The sequence below is a fragment of the Mesocricetus auratus genome, unplaced genomic scaffold (genome assembly GCF_017639785.1).
Source record: "Mesocricetus auratus isolate SY011 unplaced genomic scaffold, BCM_Maur_2.0 Super-Scaffold_100018, whole genome shotgun sequence".
Lineage (NCBI taxonomy): Eukaryota > Metazoa > Chordata > Mammalia > Rodentia > Cricetidae > Mesocricetus > Mesocricetus auratus.
The window spans coordinates 38033754-38057333 of NW_024429199.1; the positions used below are offsets into that span (position 1 = coordinate 38033754).

The 23580-nt window shown below is 46.8% G+C and overlaps 1 protein-coding gene across 2 annotated transcripts in view; it reads right to left on the reverse strand.

Annotated features, from left to right (window-relative positions):
• The window catches only part of Rmnd1 (required for meiotic nuclear division 1 homolog), a 31866-nt gene extending 8318 nt beyond the window's left edge, over nucleotides 1-23548 (reverse strand). The window contains exons 1-9 of one of the 2 annotated variants that reach the window (XM_005065886.4): nucleotides 23415-23548; nucleotides 17687-18204; nucleotides 13425-13533; nucleotides 10322-10397; nucleotides 8433-8472; nucleotides 6717-6817; nucleotides 5664-5770; nucleotides 3454-3518; nucleotides 2014-2090 (exon numbers count right to left, since the gene is read on the reverse strand). In XM_005065886.4, coding sequence (XP_005065943.1) covers nucleotides 2014-2090; nucleotides 3454-3518; nucleotides 5664-5770; nucleotides 6717-6817; nucleotides 8433-8472; nucleotides 10322-10397; nucleotides 13425-13533; nucleotides 17687-18190 — 1079 coding nt within the window. In that variant the 5' untranslated portion in view covers nucleotides 18191-18204; nucleotides 23415-23548. Of the gene's footprint in view, nucleotides 1-2013; nucleotides 2091-3453; nucleotides 3519-5663; nucleotides 5771-6716; nucleotides 6818-8432; nucleotides 8473-10321; nucleotides 10398-13424; nucleotides 13534-17686; nucleotides 18205-23182; nucleotides 23329-23414 lie in introns of those variants that run through there. The other variant, XM_021224611.2, reaches the window with a different exon arrangement.
• Nucleotides 23549-23580: the final 32 nt, after the last annotated feature.

Genomic DNA, 23580 nt, shown 5'->3' on the forward strand with positions numbered 1-23580 from the left:
AACAGCCAGTGTTCTTAACCACTGAGATATCTCTCCAGTCCCTGAAAGGCCTATTTGTACATTTCTTCACAAACAGACTTGTGTGCATTTATAAATCAAGAGAAATAATATTTTTTGCTATGCAAAAGGAATAATACCATATATATAATTTGCAGCTTAATTTTCTGTTTTGTTTTTATATTTTGAGACAGGATCTCAGTGTTACCTTGGCTGACCTGGGAGTCACTGCTTTCACCTCCACAGCAATGGAATTAAAGGCATGCACCACTATATCTTGTAACATTTTTCTTTTCTTTTTTTTTTAAAAGACCAGATCTTAGCCAGGTGCAATAGTGTATACCTTTAATCCCAGCACTTGGGAGGCAGAGGCTGGTGGATCTGAGTTTGAGGCCAGCCTGATCTACAGAGCAAGTTCCAGAGAAACTCTGTCTTGGAAAAAACAATAAATAAAAGAAAGACAAGGTCTCATGTTAGTCTGCCCTGGCCTCAAACTCTTTGACTAGCTTGAGAGTCATGAACTTCTGATCCTTTCCATGGTTTCCCTTGTGCATGCCAGGCACACACTATAGCTACAGCGGCAGCCCAAGACGCAACGTTTCCTAACATCTTAGCTAGGACTCTTTTCACAGATCACTACATCTTTTTTTTTTTTAAAGATTTATTTATCACATACACAGTGTTCTGCCTACATGCCAGAGGAGGGCACCAGATTGAACTGTAGATGGTTGTGAGCCACCATGTGGTTGCTGGGAATTGAACTCAGGACCCCTGGAAGAGCAGTCAGTGCTCTTAACCTCTCTTAACCTCTGAGCCATCTCTCCAGCCCCACTACATCTTTTTTAAAAACAGATTTATTATTATTGTTCATGTGCATGTATGTCTGCATGTGCATGCAGATGTCCTTGGAGGCTGGAAGAGGCTGTCAGGCCTCCTAGAGTGAGAGGTACAGGTAGTTGTGCACTGTCTGATGTGGTGCTGGGAACCAGACTCAGGTTCTCTGGGGCAGCAACAAGATTCTGATTCTCAATTGCTTTCTATCCTGGATTTCACTCTGTAGAACAGGCTGGCCTTGAACTCATAAAGGCGTGTACCACTACTTGGAGTCCTATTTCTTTTTAAGAATCGCTACTGTGATTATGCGTGATGTGTGTGTGCGTGTGAGCACACGTGTGGCGGAAAGCAGAAGAGGTCAGTGGTCAGTTTTGGGGACTGCCCGTCTTTGCAAGCCTTTGCTTGGGCTCCTAGGGTCAAGCACAGGTTGCCAGGCTTGCAGCCACCACCTCACCAATGAGCCCCCGCTGACTCATTACTTTCTTTGTAGTAACAGAAACACGTTCATTGTAAAGATTAAAACGGTAAGGAGAGTCAGGCTTTGTAGAAACTATTCTCAAATTAAATTTACTTAGTACTAATGTTTGAGTTTGGGTACTACAATCTGTTTATCAGATTCTGCTTGTATTAGCTAGAGAACAGGGAAAAGAGTCTCACAAGTCTGGATGCTCGTAATGAATGATCCTGAGTGAGCATCCCTGCGGTGTGAGAGAAACACCTCTTCTGCGGGGTGTCTAAGCGAGCGGGAAGACAACATCTGCAAGGAGCTTTGGATGCTCATCCCATGTGCAAAGGAGGAAACTAGATGACATGCCCAGTGAGACAACCGCAACTAGGACACGTCACTCCACAACGACAGGAAGTGCCAATTAGGAGGCAGGGTCTTCCTCACCTGTACCACTGCACAGGGTCAGACTTGGTAAACTAGGGTAAAACTTCCCATAGCAATGGCACTCAGTAAGTGTAAACCGTCACGCTCACGTTACATGCACTGCCCTGTTTTCCTGGAGAGTCTTGTGATGTGTGACATGTTTAATGAATGAGTTTTCCTCGTCTGTATCCATCAGGTTTCCTGAGGGTCCTGACTCAGCCTTCCTGCTTCTAAAGAGGAAGAGTTTTTCCTGCTCATAGCTAAATGTTTTCTCTTAAAGGAACTCCGTCATTTACAAGAGGGCATTGTACCTGAGGGCAAAGAGCTCACCCATTTTCCGCATAACTTCTTTGTGAGACAGCTTGACCTTCTTCCCAGCTTTTAATGCCTATTTGGAAGGAAAACAAAAACAAAAAACCATACACAATGGGCCTGTGTCTGTTGGGGCTGCATTTGTGGCTCCAATGAACCCCAGTCAGAAAATACTAAAACCTGCACCTCTGTCGAGCAGGTCCACTCTCTTCCTTTGTTATTCTACATACATTGCAGCAAACATCGACATTCTCGTCCAGGATGACCACGCACAGATTTTGGTACCCTGGGTGGGGAGTACTCTTGCAACAGTCAATCCTCCAGACACTGGGGGACAATGCACATACATCTTTCTAATCAGTGTTAGGACTATGTAGCATGTTCTCAAGGGACACTTCATTTTATAGGAATAATTTAGATAACTGCTGCCCAATGAGATGTCCTAACTCACATCAAGCGTTCAGCATTTTACACTCAGGCTTTGCATCCCTTCTGCTACAGCCTGGTTCCTGAGTGGCCCCGGGAGCTATCCATCAAGGCTTCATCCTTAGCTCGTGTTACTGGAAAGTGGTTAAAACCTTTAGAGGTGGAGCCTGGTGGGAAGCAGTTAGGCCACTGGTTACATGGCCTTGAAGGGGCTGCTGGGACCCTGGGCCTTCTCCCTCCTCACTGCTTCCTGGCTGCTGCCCCACCAGGAGCTTCTTGGCACGAGGTGTTGCTTCACCAAGGCCTAAACCCCTGCACCTGCCAAGCTACAAACCGTGCTCCAAAATAACCCTTTCCCACAAAAATGTTGGTTTGTGTTTACAGAAGACATAGCTAATGTGTCCCTTTTAGTCTTTTCAATGATAAACATTCCTTGTCTCTCATTTTAAAGAGATGTATTTTTCTTTTATGTGTAAGACGTTTGTCTGCATGTATGTTTGTGCTTTACAAGTGGGTATTGGATCCCCTGGAACTGGAGTGATGAGCAGCTGTGAGCCACCAAGTGGGTTCTGGGAACCAAACCCAGGTCATCTGCAAGAATGGCCAGTGCTCTTAATCACACATCCCTCTCTGCAGCTCCGACCTGTTCCTTATCACCTAACTGAAAAGTGAGGTCACTTTCCCAAGGACAACTAGTCATGTTATTCTGTTATAGTAAAAGCCAAGGATCTTGTGAATGCTGGGCAACTGCATTACCACTGGGCTACCCGCAGCACTGAATCACACTGAAAGCAGTGTCTAATCATAGTCATTTGAAGTCTTCAAGTAAAATCTAACGTGGAGTTCCTTATCCTGACTCCATCATCTTATGTGTAAACTGAAAGTGTTTTTACTATACTTTCTACAGCTTTTCTAGTTATCATTACTCAAATGTGCATATTATCATGTTGAGCAATTAGTACTTTCCCCAAGAGGCCAATTCTAGACAAAAACCATAGAGCTGATATAATTACCTCTGGAATTGACTGAATAGACTCAATGAATTTGTCCAGTGTTGCTTCCCAAATAGCCAGTTTGACTGGGAAAAGAAGGAAGAAGAATTTTTCTTTACCATCATGGTCACATCCACACAGAACACATACTGGCATGGTGCCTTTGCTGCCACTCAATAACTGTTTAAGAAGCAAATGTACAGCCGGGCATGGTGGTGTACACCTGCAACCCTGACCCTGAGAAGTTCCTCTGACTTGGGCTATAAAAAATGATGTTTTCACTTTCAAAGTGTAACCCAGACATGAGAAGGGAATGTCACCTGACACTTTTTATTCAATTAATTATTTTATTTACTTAGTTTTGTTTTTCTGAGACAGTTTCTCTATGTAGCCCTGGCTGGCTTTGAACTCATTCTGTAGACCAGGCTGGCCTTGAACTCATAGAGATTTGTATGCCTCTGCCTTCCCAGTTAGGGAATTAGATGCGTGTGCCACCACCACTTGGTTCAATTAAAAAAAGTTTATATATATTTTTTATTTTTAAATGTAAATTATAAACAAGGTGGCTTCACATGTCAATTCCAGGTCCCTCTCCCTTTCCCTCCTCTCCTCCTGTGCCCTCCCACCAACTCCTCCAATATTCCCTTATTTCCCCAGGGAGGGTGAGGCCCTCCATGGGGGTGTCCATAGTCTGTCATTTCATCCAGGGCAGGGCCTAGACCCTCCCCCAAGAGTCCAGGGTGAGAGTGCATCTCAAATTGTGGGATGGGCACCCAAAGTCCATTTGTATGCCAGGGATAAATACTGATCTACTACCCAAGACTCAATAGATTACCCAGGCCTCCTCACTGACACCCACGTTCAGGGGGTCTTGATCAGTCCCATGCTGTATTCCCAGGCATCAGTCTGGGATTCAAGAGCTAACCCTTGTCAGGTCAGCTGTTTCTGGGGGTTAAACCAGCCCAGTCTTAACCCCTTTGCTCATCAGTCCTCCCTCTCTGTCGCTCAATTTCTTGAGTTTCAATTAACATTTTGTAAGATTTATTTATGATGTATACATGCCTGCATGTAACCCTGCATGCCAGAAGAGAGCACCAGATCTCATTATCAATGGTTGTGAGCCACCATGTGCTGGGAACTGAACTTGGGATCTCTGGAAGAACAGCCAGTGCTCTTAACTGCTGAGCCACCTCTCCAGCCCCTCAATTATATTTGAAATAAGGTCTCACTATGTAACCCCAGCTAGCCTAGAACTTGCTACGTACACCAGGCTGACCTTGAACTCACAGAGGTCCACCTGCCTTTGCCACCTGAGTGCTCACATTGAAGGACGTGCCAGTCTGGTCCAACAATGGAATTTTTAATAATTTCAATCCAAAACAACACAAAAGGCAAAGGTACTAAAACTTTGGAACAAAAGAAGCTAAAAGACAGCAGTGAAGACAGGAAGGGAAGTGGACTTCAGCTTTCTGAGACTTGTTGGCAGAACACAGGTGTATTTCCTATTCCAAACTTTTGCTCACATCTCAGAAAACAGACATGCCGAACACACCCAGCGCCTATGGATACTGCTGTAGATGAGGCAGGGGTGTGACTTCCGTGGCCTTTCCTATACTCCTCAGGGTTGTGAGCGCAGCACAGGAGCTCCGAAGGCTTCCCACAGGGTAAACCCTGGCCCTGCAGGCTGGTGCAGAGCAAGCTAAGGAAACCCTCACTGAGCACCTCTGGTGTGCCAGGAGCCACGATCTCAGCACTGTGACTTGCCGTGACCTGCTCCCGGTTACACAGGTCTGGGCCCTCTCTGGATTAGAGGCTACTGAGGGTAACAGTCATGGAGAAAGGGGAACAAAGGAGTGCCAGCCAGTAATATGATACACATTTCAGAGAAGTGAAGCTTCATCAACACAATTAACAGGGAACGAACAACCAGGGGACGATATATTTTATACATTTTTTTTTTTTTAAAGAAAAAGGAATATTAAGGCTGAATTGAGTGTTGTGAAAACACCACGATATCATTACCGGACTTCCTCTTCTTCCCTGGTTTTTTTCGAGACAGGGTTTCTCTGTGTAACTCTGGCTGTCCTGGAACTCACGCTGCAGACGAGGCTGGCCTGGAGCTCAGGTCTGCCTGCTTCTGCCCAGAGCTTGGATTACAGGAACGTACCACCATCACCTGGCTCTCATTACTCAAGTGTAATATGCCATCTGCACAAAGCAGAATAACTTACCTGAGAGGCAGAGAGCATTGGAGAAAGCAAATTTTTCTAGTATGGAGTCATCTAAGTCCAGCTGGGAGTTTAACTTGATTTCCCCTCTGTGCAGTTTAGACTGTCCCCTGTGAAGAGAAGCGGAAAGGAAAAGTGTCTTTTGAATCTAAAAAGCAGCTATGTTTCTGAAAATCTTGACTGTCTCCTTAGAAGCCACTTGAAAAACTGATGACATGTTATACATGTCCTCCTACCCTTTGATCTGAGTAATTCCACTCTTAGGAACTAACCTACAAAAATAATCGGGAACCTTGTGTAACCATGAACTTTTTTTTTTAAACTGTATTTTGGAAACACAGTGTCACCTTGTAACCTAGGATAGCTCAAACTCATGGTAATTCTCCTGTCTCAGCTCCTAAATGCTGGGATTATCGGTCTAAGTTACCAAACCTAGTCAATAAACTGTTGTTAACCTACCACATGGGTGCTGGGAACCGAACCAGGTCCTCCGCAAGAGCCGCAAGTGCTCTTAGCCACCGAGGCATCTCTCCAGCCCCACAGTAGACTTTTTATTATTGTCAAATGTTCACTAGTAAAACGTCAGGAAAAAAAAGACTCAATAGAAAAATATACTAGATTAGTAATTCCACAGAACAAAAGGGCGAGACCTGATGGCCTGAGCCTGTAGTCACAGCATGGAGGAGTCACGGAGGGTCTGAAGCCACAGTGAGAAAATTGGCTAGCCTGCTGCCTGCACACACTTCCTCACCTGAGGACGCCTGTCAGACCCTCACACCTCTCCCCGGTCACCTCCTCAGAACATTTCTGTCATATTCAAATTCAACTGAAACAGAACAAAACAAAAGCAACCCATGGATTTACCTAGAAGTACACCCTTCCTGGAAATAGCTGCTACGCTCATCCTGTCCTCCTCAATTTAGGTTGAGGATGTGAGACTTTACATACAGATCCTGTTCTCGGGTGTGGGCGCTGGCTGTGACCATTCACTCACAGTGATCTGCCAGCTTCCCCGCTCTCCCCGCCCTCTTCCCGCGTGTGCTGGGATACACTTACTCTGTTTTCATGTAGTTGAGCTCTTCGTTCTCCCAGTAAACCAGAGCCACTTCGTAGGGCTGGGTCTCGTGTCTCTCCAGAACTTGCATCACGTGCTTCACCTGGGAGACGACAGTCACAGCGATTCGCCATAAGCCACAGGGGTTCATCAGCCCGTGACGGCTTTCACCACTCTAACACATGTTTTCTGAGTCTTAGTGTTTAAGGAAAAGGTAAGCTCACCGTGACAGTAAACAAACCAACTAGCATGTTCATTTATTGTGATATTTGGAAAGTAAGATGAGCATAAAAAGAAAAAGAAAATAAAAATTACCATTATCCAGCATCTAAGGAAAATCACTACTAACATTATAGTTGGTATTTGCTAAGTCTCTGGAAAACTTGTACAGGCAAAGGACACGTAAAAATTCAAGCAGCAGGGGCTGGAGAGGTGGCTCAGCGGTTAAGAGCATCTGTTGCTGAGGACCTGGGTTCAGATCTCAGCACCCACATGGTGGTTCACAACAGCCTGGGAATCCTGTTCCAGGAGATCTGATGGCCTCTTCTGACTCCTTTAGGCACCTATGGGGTAATTGGTGTGTCTGCAGGGCTAAGAACAGATCCACCATGCGTCTGCATGTTTTCTATGAGTATATGTGTCATTTATTTTTTATGTGAGTGGGACTATGCTCTACACGTGCACACCTGCACTGCTAGTCTTCTCAAAGGATGGTGTATAATGTATTTATACACCTGAGTGTCCATCCTTGGGGGTGATTTCCACTCTCTACCATCTCAGGGCATCATCCTGTTGTGAGGCATTTCTTGAAGAGCTGCTAAGACCTAAGCCTATGGCTGTAGGGGAGAGACCTAGCATGCTGGAAGCCTGACTATTGCCAGCACTGCAGAGAAGGGGATAAGGGGAAGGGGAGACAGACATGCATGCCCAGAATTCTTCCAAGTGTTCCAAACTGCTCTCCAAAATAGCTTGTCCTTTTAGGATCTAAATATTCATGAGTGCTCATAAAAGCAAGGCCTGCTATCAGCCTTTTCTGTCTTTGCAACGGCAGAGAGCCACGTTGTACATTTACTTTTTATTCCCTATCCCCCCCCATGGGGTGTGTATCTCCTTCTTTTCAGTGACCCCACAAACACACAGAAGGATATACTCTGAGATTACTCATGGTTGCCTCTGAGGAGTACGATTTCAAGTGAGCAGAGAAGGGGTATGAGTCTGGGCAGACATTTTGTTTTTTTTCCCCATGATTTCTTTCACGTAACTAAGAGACTGGCCTCAGATTGCCTATCCTTCGGCCAGCCTCTAATTCCCAAGTGCTGTGGTTATAAGCATGGGTCACTATGGCCAGAGTTTTCTTTTCTCTTTTCATTTTGGAGGCAGGTTTTGTTGTTCAGCCTCTATCTCACAATCCTCCTCCCTTCACCTCATGATTTCTGGGATGACAGGCATGTACATGACTTACAGTGTACTTTACCAAGCACCAACAGCATATTGATTGTGCTTATAAGCTATTGTTTTAATTCAACTGTATCATGTGTAGAAAATTTAAAAACTGTTAAATTTTAGAAGATGAAAGGGATAGGATAAATACTGTGTGACCCACAGAAAAGCAGCTGTGGATTATGGTATGTCTGTCCCTCCAGGCTTCAGACTGCTGAGTATGAGTAACAATATTCTGAGAAAACGAGACTTCTACATGCACAAGTTACTGTACTTACAGTTTTGTCTTTTACGTTCCAGAACACAGTAGCTCCTTCCCTGATTCAAATAATAGGAGAGTCAACCTCGGCAAAAGGAGAATACGTTCTTTTTAGGTTTGTTGTCTTATTTTGTCCCCATGTATGTACACACGGTGCAAGTGCCTGGTGCCCACAGGGGTCACATGAGAGTGGCAGTTTCCCTGGAAGTAGAGTTACAGATGGCTGTAAACCACCAATACATGTGCTGGGCATTTAACCTGGGTCCTCTGCAAGAACAGCAAGTGCTTTTAACTGCTGAGCCATCTCTCTAGTCCCTGAGAAAACATTTCTTCAGAGACACACCAAAAGCCAAGTGTAAGTAGCGTCCAGAACAGCGGCTCTCAGCCTTCCTAACGCTGCGACCCTTAAGCACAGTTCCTCATGCTGTGATGATCCCCCACCCATAACATTATTTTCACTTCTACTTCATAACCAATTGTACTACTGTTATGAATCATAATGAAAACATCAGTATTTTCTGATCGTCTGTGACCCCTGTGAAAGGGTTGACCCAAGGGGGTTGAGACCCATCACTCTAGAACACACTGAGAATGAATGTAAGTGAAGAAATTATTCGGTTGATCACTAAGACTGGCTTGCTTGAGTATCTGAACTACAGATATCAGCCACCATGTGTGGCAGTTTAGCCTTTTTATTGTTTGACTCTGCAGCCCAGGTTGGCCTCAAAGTCACAGTGATCCTCCTGCCTTAGCCTCCAGGCTGCCGGGATTACGGCTGTGAATCAACATACCGGGTTTAGCTTATATTCTTTTGGATGTGCATCTCTCTGTTCTGCCACTTACTTGTCCCCAGACTATGGGTTATTCCCCAAATGCATCTGACCCTCCCTGTTCTTGGTTGTAAAATGGGACAGCAGGTCTTCAAAGGCTGCTACTGCCACTGTCCTGTCATTCCAATCTTTAAAGGGATAAGACTAAACCGGCGGTGGTGGCGCACGCCTTTAATCCCAGCTCTCGGGAGGCAGAGGTGGGCGGATTTCTGTGAGATTGTGACCAACCTGGTCTACAAGAGTGAGTTCCAGGACGGCCTCCAAAGCCACAGAGAAACCCTGTCTCAGCCCCCCCCCGGAAAAGGTAAGACTATGTGAATGAGGTTTTTCTCTCAGGTATCTGGAATGGCCAAGGAGGCTACGATCTCAGTTGAAAGGCTACAGAAGGTGAGGGAATGGCAGCAGGTGTGCAGTCTCCTGAGGGCAGAGACAAGGCTGCTCCGCCTTCCATCTGTACATTCAATGAAAGACACGTCAGGCAACGATGACTTACTCTATCAAAAATTTTCATTTTAGCTGGGCAGTGGTAGCTCACACCCTAAATCCTAGCACTTGGGAAGCAGAGGCAGGAGGATCTCTGTGAGTTCAAGGCAGTCTGATCTACAGAGCAAGTTCCTGGACAGCCAGAGACATACAGAGAAACCCTGTCTCGAAATTTAAAATTTTATTTTATAAGTTGATCTACCAGGGGCTGGAGAGAGAGCTCCGTGGTTAAGAGAACTTATTGTTCTTCCAGAGGACCCACGTTCAACCCCAGCACCCATGTCAACTTTACAACCATCTGTAACTCCAGTACCAGGGGATTCAATAACCTCTTCTGGCCTCAGGCAGGCATACATATGGTATCCAGATATACATGCAGGCAAAAATTTCATACACATAAAATAAGTACATATGTAGAAAAGGATGACCTAGAGGAGAGTCATAACCCTGACAAACTCCCCAAGATGAAGTCAGAGTCAGATGACGGATTCAAACTCCAGACGCAGAGGAAGATCCCAGAGAGGCACGCCCACCCCAGAGGCTCCAGGCATCTGGGCACAGCCATCTTCCCAAAGCTGTGTCCATCCTGTCTTACCTGAACAAGAAGATCATTCCGGGGTCACCTTCTTTTGCAGCATTCTCCACACCCATCACCAAAATATTGGCTGCATCTGTGATTTAAAACGGCAGTCAAGGCTGAGTCTAGAGGTGGCATAAACTCCCGAGAGTGGCCTGTATGTGTTTTAATCTGTTGTTAGATCATTTCACAACCTGAAATGCTCCACAGCACAATCAACTTCCTCCCGAAGACTGAAGAAGGGTTTTAAGATGTGAAAATGGGCTGGTGGTGGTGGCTCAAGCCTTGGAAGGCAGACGCAGGCAGATCTCTGAGTTTGAGGTCAGTCTGGTTTACAGAGCTAGTTCCAGGGCTACACAGAGAAACCCTATTTTGAAAAACCAAACAAAAATAAAAACAAAAAAAGCCCCAAACCTACCAAAACCAAAATAGGGGCTGCAGAGACTACTCAATGGCTAAGAGTGTTTGCTCTTCTTGCAGAGGACCCCGAGTTCTGTTCCCTAAACCTGTATTTGGTGGCTCACAACCACTTGTAACTCCAGCTCTAGGTGATCAAATGCCCTCTTCTGGCACGCATATATGCATGCACACAGAGACATATGTACAAGTAAAAATAAATCTTTGAGGGCTGGAGAGGTAGCTCAGAGGTTAAGAGCACAGCTGTTCTCCCAGAGGTCCTGAGTTCAATTCTGAACACCAACAGTGGCTCACAGCCATCTGCAACTTCAGTTTCAGGGGATCCAAAACCCTCTCTGGACTCTGTAGGCACCAGGCATGCACATGATGTACGGACATACACACAAGCAAAACACCGATACATATAATAGAAATTCTTTTAGAAAAACAAAGTTTTAAAAAAGGAAAGTAAGAAATTATGTCACTGGAAAACTCTATAATAGCAATGTTCTCTACAACTGCTCATTCACACTGATTTTTGATTCAGTAACCAATAGTCCACCCAATAAATATTATAATTTTAGGTTCAATACAACTATGTCGGGAATTTAACATCCTTCTACAAAATTAATTTAAACAATATATGTAATATGTATATATATAATTAATGTTATTTCTTTAAATTCTCTTAAAATTATTCCTGCATGTATACCTGCACACCAAAAAAGGGCACGAGATCTCATTATGGACGATTGTGAACCACCAAGTGGTTGCTGGGAATTGAACCCGGGTCCTCTGGAAGAGCAGCCAGTGCTCTTAACCTCTTAAGCCATCTCTCCAGCCCTTGAGTAACTTTTATAATGTAAATTATAAACAATATTTCCCAATTAAGACATTGTTACTAATTTGCAGTCATGTACAACTTCTTTTTTAATTTTTATGTGCTTGAGACCATGTCTAGTCGTAACCCAGCATGGCTTCCCTCAGCCTCTCAAGTGTTGACATTACACAACCAAGTCCCCTCGCCTGGTTTCTAACACTGGTATTCTCAAAGCTTCAGGATTCCTGGTAAAATTTGGCAGCAACAACCGTTTGGAGCACACTCCCAAGACCCCTGAGTACTTTATACTAACAGACAGGTTACCTTGTAGCCAGACTATGATAAAGCAAATGAAGACTCAAAGCCACACTAGGGACAGTCTTCAGTGGCAGTCATGGCTGCCCTGACCAACTTTTTATCGCAGGGGTTCTGGACAGAGCTTTGTGGTTTTTTGTTTTTTTTTTCCAAGACAGGGTTTCTCTATGTAATCCTAGCGGTCCTGGAACTCACTCTGTAGACCAGACTGGCCTTGAATTCACAGAGATCCGCCTGCCTCTGCCTCCTGAGTGCTGGGACTAAAGGCGTGTGTCACCATTGCCCATGGAGCTTTGTTCTTCTAAGTCAATTTCTGTCATCAAATCCAGTCTGTTCATGCAATAAACAATGAAAACGCACGGCATTTCAACCCTTATGGGACCAGTGAGTGGGTTTTTTTCTGTGTGTATGTGTCATGGTCTCGGTGTAGCCTTGGCTGTCCAGAAACTCACTATGTAGACACTGGCCTTAGATTCCCAGAGATTTGACACCTCTGCCTTGACTTTAGGATTAGAGGTGTACACCTGCCTGGGACCAGTTGAATCTTGGAGTCCTTCACACTTTTCTTAAAATAGGAAATTAGTTTTCTTTCTTATATTTATGTGTTTAATTTTTGCTTTAATTTTGTTAAAAGTATTAATTATTTTTTGATTTTTCGAGACAGGGTTTCTCTGTGGCTTTGGAGGCTGTCCTGACACTCGCTCTGTAGACCAGGCTGGCTTCGAACTCACAGAGATCCGCCTGCCTCTGCCTCCCGAGTGCTGGGATTAAAGGCGTGCGCCACCAACGCCCGGCAAAAATATTAATTTCTTTTAAAGCCTCTCCTAAAAAATTTTTATCAGTTATTGTCACTGTTATTTGTGAGGTGTTCGTGTGTGTGTGTGGGGGGGACACCAGACCAACCAACCGGTCTCTGTGTCATCTATCCTGACCACCTCGCTACATTCTCGGATGCAGGCTGCACAGCAGGTGCGACATGTGTGTGTGTGTGTAAAAATATTTTTCCCACGAGACAGCTTCTCTGTGCAGCCCTGGCTGTCCTTGACTTGTACTGCAGATCAGGCTGACCTCGAATTCAGAGATCTGCCTACCCCACCACCACTGGCGAGAAAAGCTTTTGAATGTGCCGGGACAGCAGCAGTATGGAGCAGTGGTTTGGCCGTGTGTTAAAGGATTGGCTCTAGCTCACCATACTGGGAGGCGCTGCAGTTTTTAGCGAGGGGGGGGCCTACCGGAAGGAAGACAGGTCACTGGATGTATGCCCTGAAAGGGATGCTCATCATGGTGTGGGGCAGCTTCCCCTGCTCCCCTTTTTTACCAGGGCATGAGCCTCAATGTAGACTCCCAAACAATGGTATGGGACCGTGGATGGGATCCTCAGAATGGGAGCCAACGTCAGCCCTTCTGGTTTAGCCTTAAGTTCACTGCAGGTATTTACTGCAGCAACAGGAAGCTAACACACACATGCTCTGATCTTCTCAAATGACAGTGATCCAATGGAATGGGAACAAATGTACACTTGAAACACCATCACAGGAGAGTCACTTTCCAGCACCTAGCATGCGTGGCCCTGGGTGAGGGCAGCAGTACCTCTAGGCAGGCTTGTCACCTCCACATATCCACAGGAGACCAGCTCTTGGGACAGACTTCCCAGGTGATACTCATCTGCGGTTGCAAACGCTGTGCACTGCATCAGGTCCTGTTTAGGGGATGAGCATGGGACTAAGGTTAGCAAAGGGTTCAAGCCCCTGCAATGGTAGCTGGATTCCGCTATGGAACTCTACCCTGCAAAACCAGCATTTGAGAGTGTGCTTGGGGACCTCAGTGGTGCACACGGAGTTCAGTGAGGACAAAGAGGAATGAGTTACTCGGAGGCATATCTCCGCTCGAGGTAGAAAAGGTAGCCAAAAAAGCAGATAGGGCAACCCTGAGAGTGAAGCCACACGCACCAGTGGTAGGACCAAACACAGACTGAATAGCATGACGCACTAGCATCCATGGGTGAAGGGAGCCAAAGGCGGGAACGGCGGTTTGCAGCAGGTAGCAGGCAGGCATGTGCTTATGAGGGGCTCCCAAGAGTCCGGGGGTGATGTGAGCAGAGGCTCAGGGGGTTGAAAGGAGGTCCTCTCAGGGCACAGTAGGCAGGCTCCTCTGTGGGAGAATGCTATCCAAGGTGTGTGACTTCTGTTTATGCTGCATTTGGTCCACTCTGGGAAGCGGTGTTACTGTGCCTGTCTACAACACCTGATGGTCCTCCTAATGAAGAGCTGAACGGCCAACAGCGAGGCAGCAGCAAGGACAGGAGGGCCTGGCAGGCAGAGAGGGTAAATAGAAGAACCCAGGAAGAGGAGGAGCATGAGAACAAGGAGAGGAGAACGCCAGCTACCCAGTGAGCCACAGAGAAAGAAGTAAGGAAAGGGACACAGAAAAGGAGAGGGAAAAGCCCAGGGGGAAAAGGTAGCTGGGATAACTTAAGATTAGGAAAGCCGGCTAGAAACAAGCCAAGCCTAGGTCCGGCATTCATATCTAGGAATAAGTCTCCCTGTGTACTTATTTGGGAGCTGGGTGGTGGGCCCTCGAAAAGACCAGAGAGTAAAAAGAGTAACTTTGCACTATGCTCCTCTCAGTGAGACCTGCAGCAGGGTGGGTGCCTGTACTTTCTGCTACTGCGGTGGATGACAGGCTTGGTTCGGGCTGCAGTGGAACAGCAGGGGCATAGAATGGAGACTGTCACAAGGGAGAAAATCCAGGAGAGGGTGGGCCTGTGGCGGCCCTGCCCACGACGGAGCAGGTCAGTTTCCAGAGCTGACTGCAAACCCAGCAAGCGCAGCCGCACATCTGGAGCTGACTCAAGTTCAATGTGTCTTTCTTTTCCTCTCCATCTTTTTTTCCCTTGAGACAAGATCTCTCTATGTAGCCCTGGCGGTCATGGAAGGAACTCTATGTAGATCAGGCTGGCCTCAAACTCCAAGATCATCCAGCCTGTTTCCTGAGTGCAGGGAGCTAAAGGTGTGCACCACCACACCACACCAGCATTTCTTTCCTTTCTTTCTCTCTCTCTCTTTCTTTTCTTTCTTTCTTTCTTTTTTTTTTTTTTGGTTTATGAGACAGGGTTTCTCTGTATGACAGCTCTGGCTGTCCTGAAACTTGCTTTGTAGACCAGGCTGGCCTCGAATTCACACAGATCTGCTTGCTTCTGCCTCCTGAGTGTTGGGACCACAGGTGTGTGTTACCACCACCTGGCATTACCTCAGTTTTATAGACTCTTTCTGATAATCTTGTTTTGGTATTGTTCCATTTAAGTCCATTTGGAAAGGGAGAAGAGATCCAGGAAGTAGGCTTTGTTTTTTTTGTTCTTTGGCCTATTAATGGTAACACTACTTTGTAAGCAACTTTCGCTTTCATAGTCTTTTCTAGTTTCTTATAGCTTATCTTTATTCTAAAGTGCTATTAAATTTACATATGTCGAATCATGTTTCAGGTTTGGGGATGGGAACTTGTTCCTAGACAGGTGACCATAGCAGCCTAGAACAGTTATTGGATTAGGCCTCACACTTACACCTTTCTATTTTAGGATGTAAAACAAGACAAACATGCCCAGTTTATGTAAATGCACGTTTTTTGCTGCTTTGGCTATGGACGACCCACAGTCCAGCAGATGGAGCTAGCGGTCTAGGCAATTCCTGTTTTGAGAGCATCCCTCTCGCGGCTAGCTCAGTGTGCAATGGCAATGCGGCCTCTATCTTACTGACACTGGGGCAGAAGAAACTTGCATTTGGCCTTCGCCCTTAGTTCCCAGTGCGGCTGGAGCCAGTGTAATTCCCTAGTGATATGCACACTGGGGCATCACTTGGGTCTCTGCATCCCCTGGCACACATCCTACATCCCCTGGAATTTTTAGTGTGAAAGGAATGCTGTTTATTCTACCGCGGTAACTCTTGGGCTGTGGGTGGGTCCATGAAAGGGCCTGGATTCTGGGAACACAAAGCCTGACTCAAAGCTCACAGCCTTCAGTTCCACCTCTCCCGGGGTAAGGAAAGAAGGCTGGAGGGTACGCTGACGGCAGCCCACCCCACGGCGCTGGGAGAGGGCCCTTTCTGCAGACTCTTCCATCTGTTACAGTCTGGGCAGAGGCGGCACCAGAAGTGGAGCTAAAGTAAGGGTACAAAATACCAGTTGTCTGTGAGGCCCCCCCCACCCCCCCCCAACGACCAGGAGTGACCGCCCTTGCTTGGCACGGCTTTTCTCTTTTCCTTTTGGAGACAAGGTCTTGCCATTTAGCCTTGGCTGGGTGGTGTTGCAATTTAAAAAAAAAAAAAAGGCAGCCAGAGAGAGAAAGGCACCATGTAACAGAGTTCAAGCAGAGGGTTTTTTTAATTGGGGGAAAAGGATCATAAAAGGGGGAAATAGGAGGGGGAGACCGGTCTCTGGGGACAGGAGCAACAGGAGAGAGGATATAGAGAACAAGGAACAGACAGGGAGAGAAAGAGGGGGTGGGATGGGAGGCGGGCAGGGCCCTTTAAAAAGGGAACATAGTGGCCGGGCATTGGTGGCACATGCCTTTAACCCCAGAACTCGGGAGGCAGAGGCAGGCGGACCTCTGTGAGTTCGAGGCCAGCCTGGTCTACAAGAGCTAGTTCCAGGACAGCCTCCAAAACAATACAGAGAAACCCTGTCTTGAAAAACTTAAAAAAAAAAAAAAAAGGAACTTAGTGAATGTGCATAGGTGGTGCTCTTAGAGGAAGGTAGCTCAGTACAAACGCCTAAATACTAACAGGCAGGAATCTGCTACATACACCAGGCTGGACTTGAACTCCTGAGTGCTGGGATTAAAGACATGGCCTGAGCTTGTACTTTTTTTCTTTTGAAACTGGGTCTCACCATATAGCCCAGCCTGGCCTCAAATTTGATCCTCCTATCTCAGCCTTTTGAGCCTTGGGGTGCTACCATGTCTGACAAAGTTAACCTTTCCAAAATCTGTGCAGTAAAAACAAGCCTCATCTAAATTAAACACCCAGGGCTACCGTTTCAAGTTTGAAGACAGACATTCTGGCTGTTCTGGTAGACTCAGGAGGTCCAACCAAGGCTTAAACAGATAACATTCTTTTCTTTGCAAACAGGATCTAGCTAAACTACCCAGGCCAGCCTGATTCCTAGGCTCAGATGACCCTTAGGCTCCTCAGCTGGATCTACTATGGGTATGTGCACCGTCATGCACAACCCTACAGACATCGAGGGCATGGCTTAAGATATCACTCAAGACACAAAGTTAACAAAGGCCTCAACTCTGACCCTAAACTGTTTAAAGCTTGAATAAAAATCAAAACAAAACAAAAACAACAAACAAAAAAACCACCACCGCCGCCACTACCGCAAAGCCCTGAACTTCCAGAGGGTTCTGCCTTGACGTGTCATTTCTTCAACCTTGTGCAGTCACCACAGACTAGTAAGAAACACCTGCCGGCTGGCGGTTAGATCTTTTTAATTTCCCCATGCATTTCTGGTTCAATTCTAAAAAATCAAAACAACAACAACAAAAACCAAGCAACAACAACAGCAACAAAACCAGGTTGTTGCATCCCTGGCTGGACTGGTGGGAAGCTCCTTTTCTAGTTCCCTCTGGCCTAACTAACCCTCCTGAGCCATGACTGAGGGCTTTTAGTGCCACACTTGATACGGGCAACTAACTCTTGCAAGTTAAGCTTTTTGTTGTTCTAGCTATGTTAGACTTCAAAGGTCTTGTGCAGAATTCTGAGCTGGCTGCCCAGTTCTCCTACGTAAGCAGAGAGGGTGTGGTGCCACACACGCCGGTTCGGAGGGCACTCAAGGGCCACAGAACTAGTAGGCTTTACCTCATTCACAGATAGGTCTGGAAGGTTGGTCCTGGAGGGCTGGCGGGTTCGGGATGCCTTCAGGGGCCTCTTGATCTGCGGAGGGTCTTGTTTTGGGACAAGTGTTTCAGTTGATACAGAGTGATGCCTTTTTACTGTTTTTATAAACCACTTAGCACATAAGAGATTTGGTCTGTGGGTCACATTCCTGGGAGTCCCAAAGGGGTGCATGGTTGGCAGGCAAGCTTTTCCTTCCCGACATCGGACAGCGTCTAATGGAAAGGGTCTGTTTGCGTTTGATACCATCCAGCTCATTTCCAGGATCTTTGGCTTATTCAAGCTGTCAGCTGTTATGCGAGGAAAGAACGAACCTAAACGTTGCTGTATCTTCAGGCTGTTGTGGCATGCTGTACTTTCAGATGCCGTAGGTGGTTTCAGCGGAAGCCGAGAAAGTCTCTTGCACTGGTGAGCCTTTGATGATGCACTGGGTAAAGAGACCAGGGTTTGGAGCAGTCTGGCTGGCATGACCACATCTCAGGCTGAAACCAAAAGAATGAAAAAGTCAGGTTGGGTTTTAAAAATATGTTTAAAATACACATGTATTTATTTGTGTTAAAAATTTGTACAACGTGGGCTGGAGCAATGGCTTAGCAGTTAAGAGCATGTGTTCATTTTTTAATGATTTATTTTTATGTGCATTGGTGTTTTACCTGCCTGTGTGGCTGCGTGAGGGTTGTTGGATCCCTTGGAACTGGAGTTATAGACAGATGTGAGCTGCAGTGTGGGTGCTGGGAACGGAGCCCGGGGCATTTGGAAGAGCAGCCAGTGCTCTTAACCTTGGAGACATCTCACCAGCTGAACTGGTGTTCTTTTCTGACACAGAGTCTCACAGCATGCAGTCCTGGCTGGCCTGGAGCTCACTATGTAGACCAGACTGGCCTCAGTAGCTTTAAGATCTGCTGGCCTCTGACTCCTGAGTGTCAGGACTAAAGTCTTTTGCCACCTACACCAGGCCCAGCACTTGGTCTTGCAGAGGACACGGGTTCAATTTTCAGCATCTATATGGTGGTTGACAACAGCCTATTTTGCCTTCTTCTGACATGTATGAGGTGTGCAAACATACATGCCAGCAAAACACTCATAAAAATTATAAAACAGAAGTATAACCTAATCCTATATATACATATATACGTCTAAGGCCATAGTTTGGTGGTAGAGTACTTATTTAGGATAAGCAAAGTCCTGGTTTACTCAGTCATGCAAAACACACACACACACACACACACACACACACACTCTTACTTTGTTTCCATTTAGTCATTATTTTGACCTTTTTCTGGAAGATTATAAAATTATATATGTACTATCAGTAACAAAGATGTTAAAAGAGAAAAGGGTATGGAACCTTTCCATACTTTTGTAATATCAAATACTTTAAAAACAGTTGGATGTGATGGTGCATGTCTTTAGTCTCAGGACTTGGGAGGCAGAGGCAGGTGAGTTCAAGGTTAGCCTGCTCTACATAGTAAGTTCCAAGTCAGTCAGAGATACATATGGAGACCCTTTCTTAAAAAACAAAAAAACTAACCAAACAAACAAAAACGCCAAAGAAAACCAACACACACACACACACACACAGACACACACACACACACACATGCGCGCGCTCGTACTCCAACCTGTACTTACACATTCCTTTATTCAACATTTATAACCCAACCATCAACTAGTTGGGAGGCAGGGGCAGGTTGCTCTATGAGTTCAAGGTCAGCCTGGTCTACAGAGTGAATTCCAGGACTGTCAGGGCTATTACATAGAGAAACCTTGTCTGGAAAAACCAAAAACCACACCACACCAAACCAAACCAACCAACCAACCTAAATCAATCAATCAATCAATCAATCAATCAATCAATCAATCAACTAGCCGAGGCCACAGGTGCATCAAAGGCCAAGTACCCTTGCCATCATATTCCAGCCTTTGGAGAAGGCGGGCATTTTTTTCATCACAACGCCACAAAAGAGCCCAAACCACGGAGCTGAGTACAAGCCATGAGAAGCAAACAGCAAGAGCTCCCTCAGTTCTACAGGAAATGCTCCCAGAAAGACTGAAATGCCTTCCATCTTTTAAGCGGGAAGGTGCTACTCAGTCTGGGGCTGGGTGTAAGGAGTTGGGGCAGGCATATTAGACAGGCAAGCACACACACAGCCAGAAGGAAGCGGACTGTTATATGCGAGATTGCCACCCCTTACAATATAAAATAGCACATTCTTCAAAAAGCAAACATACAGTAAGTGATGATCACAATTCTTAAACATTAGGTGCCGAAGACACAGCATCGATCAGAGACTGTAACTCGCAGTCCAGCCAAGGAGACAGAATCTGATGTACAAAATGCTATGTGGTCTTGACAAGGGAGGACCCGGCGTGAGGAGTGTGACATAGTCAGAGGTGACATTTGCTATGGTTCACGGAAGGACAGAGAGATCAGCAGAGCAAACAGGCCAGGTACACAGTATTATTTATCTAACAAACTTCAGCTGAGAAGTGAGTTGCGGAGATGAGGAGGAAAAAGTGGCCAGACGCTAAAGACACATTAAAAACGGTCCTACAGGTTGCACTGGTGGGGGAGTCAGGCTTTGGAATAACAGAACCACCTGGTCAGGTGTGTGCTTCAGAAACATGTCTCCGCTAATGATGTGAAGGGAGAGCCGAGAAAACCTCAGATGTGACCTTCCAGTACCTTCTGCATTCTAAACGCCCTATTTTACCTCATAATCGCTCAGGAAGACATTTCCCAGATGGGGAAACTGAAGTCTAGAGGCTAAAGGAAGTTGCTCAGGGCCGAGAGATGGTTCAGTGGGTCAACATGCCTGCTGTTAAGCCCGTTGGCCCAAGTTCAGTGCCCAAACCCCACAGGGTAAGAGAGAATTGGTTTCTGCGGGGTGTCCTCTGACTGACCTCCACATGCTGTGGCAAGTGTCGGTGAACTCACTCCCCCCCCCTCCAAATGAAAACAAAGTCACCCAGGCTTTCCTTAATTCAAGGGCTAGATTCTTACCATGATCTTAGTTACCTGTAAAATCTCTGTAACATATAACCCCTTTATAAATTATTAAAGCTAATTTTACCCATGTTTTTCTTTTATCAATGCAGAACCTAGAAAGCTCAAGATCTCCCTGTTAGGTCCTCTAAGTCCAGCCCATGTTCTGGTTTTACCCCTGTCACGCCCCAGACACTGCCTCCAATCTTTCCAGTCCATTCCTTCCACTACCCAAAGCCAACAATCCTCCCTCCTCCGCAGCAGGACCTAACTTTCAGTCCCGCCCCTACTTCCACTTCCTTCACATCCAGCTAACGCCCCAGGCCCACTCTTAGCATCCCTCCCATTCACCGTGAAGCCTGCGTCCCTCCCACTTCCACAGCCGTATGACAACCTCAGTCCTAACTGAACATGACTTCCCCAGCTGAACTGTGTCTACGCACTGTGAAGAGACTGTCAACCAGCCATTCCCTTCCACTCTCCAGCCAGGCCCATCTCTTCCGGCCGGTCTTCACTGATGCTCAGGACCGTATCCCTGCTATATCCCACCGACTCCCTCTCCTCGAATCCTCTGGTCTCTTCCTGATTTCTCATTCTCCATGATGACCTTACTTCCTCTTTTCACTAACTAAACAGAAATCGAAAGTTCTACAACATGAACCCTCAGCCATCATCAGCCTGCAACCCACTGATCAATCCACCCTCTTTTAACAACTGATCAATCCACCCTCTTTTAACAACTTTATGGGCACAAGTGTTTGCCTGCTTGTATCAGTGAATTATGTGCATGCCTGGTGCCCATGGAGGTCAGAAGAGGGCATCAGATCCCCTGGAACTCACTCCCCACTCCTTGAAGCACCTTTTTATTTGGCTTCTAGAATATCACATTGGCTGTTTTCCTCCTGCCGGTCTCTGTTGCTGGTTCCTCATCCATTCCAAGACTGCATCAGGACTCAGTCTCTGGGTGACCTTGGCCAACCCCATGGTTTTGTACATCATCACTCTAAGCACCAAAAATGCAACATGCTCAAAACTCAGCATCGGAACTCTTCCACAAAACCATCCTAACCACGCCCTTCCCTATTCAAGTGCCAACCACATCCTCACAGCTGCTAAGCCCTAACCCTGGAGTTCCCTTCTTCCTCTTCAGTCCCCATACTCAATCTCAGTAAATCCCGCTGGCCTTTTCTGACCAGTACTCTGCCCAAATTCCCCTACCATCTGAGGCAAGTTCCTGACTTTCCCACCGATCATTACAATAACCTTTACCTGTTTATGGTGGCTGACCTGTGCGTGGCTAGACTAAGAATCACCACGGAGACACACCCTTGACTTTGTCCGTGACGAGCTTTGGAGAGCAGGCAAACTGAGGTAAGAAGACCCACCTGAAGTGTGAATAGTGCTTCACCACGGGCACAGTAGAAAGTTCTGTGCAGCTTTGGTCACCCGGCTCTCTAGTCGTGCAATGAATGTGACCAACTCCTGCCACCACGCCTCATCTGCCATGATGGACTGTAGCTGAGCAGCAACCACCACCTCCTCCCTTAAGCTGCTCTTCACGAGGAAGGCAACGGCGCCTGCTTCCGTTCTCAGCCTTCCACGGATGATTCACAATGGACCCCAGCAAAATTCTGACCTTAACTAGAACTGTCTTTCCAGTGCTGAAGTTGAAGACCGCTTTACCTTCACAGTAAAAGCCAAAGCCCCTAAGACGGCCTGTGCTTTTCCAGCCTTCTGCACCACCGAGGTCAGTTCTTCCATTTGCTTATTCTGCTCTGCCCCCCCCCACCCCAGGCATACCTGGACACTGCGCTTACCTGTCCTCATGCTCTCCTCCCAAGGATTTGCCAGGGTCCCTCCCTAGCCTCCTTCAGATCTTTGCTTCAGGTCCTCAATGACTTAATACACATAGCCAATGCCACCCATTCTCTCTTCACTTTGCATTTTTATTAATTCATACAAAGGTTGTGGACTGGGTCCTGACCCTATTGCCATACATTTCGCTAGCTCCCAATACAGCTGAAAAGCGGGCAAACGGGATATTTGCCCGTTTTCAGCTGGGTTGGGAAACAGTAAACGTGGCAAATCAATGTAATGCACGTTAGCTAACAACGGTAGCAGAAAGAAGTAAGAGGGATTTTTGTCTCTCCTCAAAACAGGTTTCTGTGTTTGTACCCTTGTGTTCAGCGATGGTGGCGTCCTCCGACATGGGTATCAACTCAATTTTTAAAATGAAACCCAAGGCAGCTACCGTTATTGGGCACTATCTTTAAGAATAAATAGCATGCCCGTCGTGTGCCTGAGGGCAGCACTAACGGGGCTCAGTGTTTTACATACAAGCCATTAAGTTGGGAGAGGGACACCGGAGAGGCGTAGGCTCGAGGGGAGTACTGGGGATGGTGGTGGACATGATCAAAATACAATGCACACGTGTATGAGATTCAGAAAGCTCTAGATGAAGAAAGCGGTTGTACCCCGGCTCGATCCGATGGGCAAGCGGTGCTGACCTCTGGAGCACGTCTTCCAATCCCTAAACTCAAGGGTGATTTCATGCATCCTGGCCGCTACCACTATGCCCTGATTCCAACCAGGGGTCAGGAGCGTGTCCCAGCTACCACCTGCGGCCCCGGCCGAAGCCCACACCGCCTCGCCAGCCTCTCGGGCTGGTCGCCAGCCTCTCGGGCTGGGGAAGCGCGAAGCACTGACCTGTGCGCGGAGACGAGGACCGCAGTGCGGCGCACACGCTTCCGCCGCCGCAGGCGCCTTCGCGGAAACCCACTCCCCCGCCCCGCCCCGCTGCGGCGCAGGCGCGCTGCGGTTCCCCAGGCCGGGCAGCCGGGACACGTGACCGCCAGACCACGTGACCTCTCCG